Genomic DNA, 2,089 nt, shown 5'->3' with positions numbered 1-2,089 from the left:
TCCAGCCAGGGTTGCACCACACCTTGAGGTTCAGGGCCTATGTATGCCCACGTGTCTACAGAAGAGGGGGCGTCCATGTATACCTCTGGGGTTGGCTTCCACTGCCTGTAACACTGGTGCGGGGGTGGGGGTGGAGGGGGAGGTACATGCCTTTAACATTTTCAATTCAAGACACTTCCTCTGACTTGCATTGAACTCTTCTGTGCCTCTCTCTGCATGCCTGTTTGCAAACATGACTATCTGGACTCTATTTACTAGGGTTCTAGAATGGGAGCGATTTCTGGGTCTCTTTAGTTGGATACACGTATTCCCTCATCTTCCCAGTAGGGCTCAAGGTTCCTTAGGCTAGCTCCTCATTCAGGTGAAAGGGTCCCTCCAACTCCCCAGGGGATTTCCCGAGCTCCCTTCTCCGAGGGCAGCTTGGGAGGGCACCCTGACATCTCTGTCTTCCCCTACAGCTTAGTCTATGGCAGCTCCAGGACCTCGCACCCCGAGACGGACATCTTACACCGTCAGGCCTACGCGGCCCCCCACCCACTGCAAAGCTATGCCACCAACCACCACCCGGCAGGTATGGCCCCCATCCCGCTCTGCCTGAGCTAGTCCTCCCTCCCAAGCAGCTGGTTGGTTGCCGAAAGTTCCGCCCCTCCTAATTGGCTGTGTCCTGTGTCGTGGCCCGCCCCTTGCCGTCTCTCCTCTGATTGGTTGCGTCTGAGGCTGCTGCTCCCGGCTTAATTTCACGCCGGATTCGTCCGCCCCTGCCTCCGGCCCCGCCCCTTTCGCTCCAATTGGCCCCGTCCCATCAGCCCCCAAATCCCACCTTCTCTTCCAGGCTTTTCCGCCTCTGCTGAGCCCACCGCAATCCTTTCCCTCTGGGTTCGCTCCATGCGCTTGGCTCTGCCGCCCTCCCAATTCTTATTTCCTGATTCCCTTTCTTCCTGATTGGCCCTCCCGGTTCTTTGGCCCTCCCAGTTTTTTCCAAGCTTTGCCCACTCCCTTACCTGACCTCCTGGCCTTGCCGCCAGAGCTTCCGATTGGTTCCCTTTCCTTTCCCTGGCCTCCTTCCTAAGCCTACCAGCCTTGAGACTGGACAGACCAGTTTGACCCTTGACCCTCTTGACTGGCCCCTCGCCCTCACAGGCTGGCTCTCAGTTTGGGACCTGAGTCTGCTCCTTCTGGGGCTCCAGTCCTCCCATTTCTCTCCCTGCTCACTGGAATTGTTCAGATCGCTCCACCTTACTAGACACTCTTCTCCTCTGCTTGGCTTCCCTACTCTTTTGACTACCATTTCCCACCTGGGCTCCCACCCTGTGGTGGGAATGCGCCCCATCTTGCTTTAGTGGCCCCCCCTTCCTAGCTCTCAGCCCTGCCCCCTTAGCACAGTCCTTCCGGTCTTCTCTGGTTTGAGCCTGCCTCGTTCTGTTCTGTTCACCCCTCTCTCCGACCCAGCTTGCCTTTGGCCTCTTTCCTCCCTCTCTTGACCCTGCCCTGCCCTCACCTGGGCGACTCTGCTCCCTGTCCCTGGCCAGGCCTTTCCGGACTCTTCGACACTGGCCTCCACCACGCGGGCTCAGCAGGGCCCGACGCCTCCGTCATGAACCTCATCTCGGCCCTGGAGTCCCGGGGCCCGCAGCCTGGTCCCTCTGCCTCCTCTCTCCTCTCCCAGTTTCGCAGTCCTTCCTGGCAAACAGGTAAGCCCAGTGCTGGTCCTGGAGGCCCAGGGTGGGGCTGGCTCGTAGCCCCTTCTGAGCTATGCTGTTCATCCCCAGCCATGCACACGCCAGGCCCCACGGAGCTCTTCATCTCGGGCGCCCTGCCGGGTTCCAGCCCCTTCCCGTCCTCCTCTGCCCTGTCCGCCTACCAGCACCCGGCGTCCTTCGGCAGCCGCCCCTTCCCGGGCCCCTCGTCTCTGAGCCTCCAGGACCCCCCATTCAGTCCTCCAGCCAATGGGCTCCTCTCCCCACATGACGTGCTTCATCTGAAGCCCTCGCAGGCACCCACGGTGCCATCCTCGCTGGGCTTTGAACGCCTGGCAGGGGGCAGCGTCTTGGGGCCTGCTGGCCTTGGCCCCGCCCAGACCCCCCCTTAC

General features: G+C 60.8%; 1 protein-coding gene across 1 annotated transcript in view; it reads left to right on the top strand.

Annotated features, from left to right (window-relative positions):
* Positions 1-2,089, top strand: part of PRR12 (proline rich 12) — a gene marked incomplete at its 5' end in the record, with an annotated part of 42,042 nt that overhangs the window by 1,157 nt on the left and 38,796 nt on the right. The window contains 3 exon segments of the mRNA XM_027776458.1: positions 459-571; positions 1,530-1,691; positions 1,770-2,088. Of these exon segments, the coding sequence (XP_027632259.1) occupies positions 459-571; positions 1,530-1,691; positions 1,770-2,088 (594 nt within the window).

Source organism: Tupaia chinensis, unplaced genomic scaffold, assembly GCF_000334495.1.
Source record: "Tupaia chinensis unplaced genomic scaffold, TupChi_1.0 Scaffold000673_1, whole genome shotgun sequence".
Taxonomy (NCBI): Eukaryota; Metazoa; Chordata; class Mammalia; order Scandentia; family Tupaiidae; genus Tupaia; species Tupaia belangeri.
This window is presented reverse-complemented; position numbering and strand designations above follow the sequence as displayed.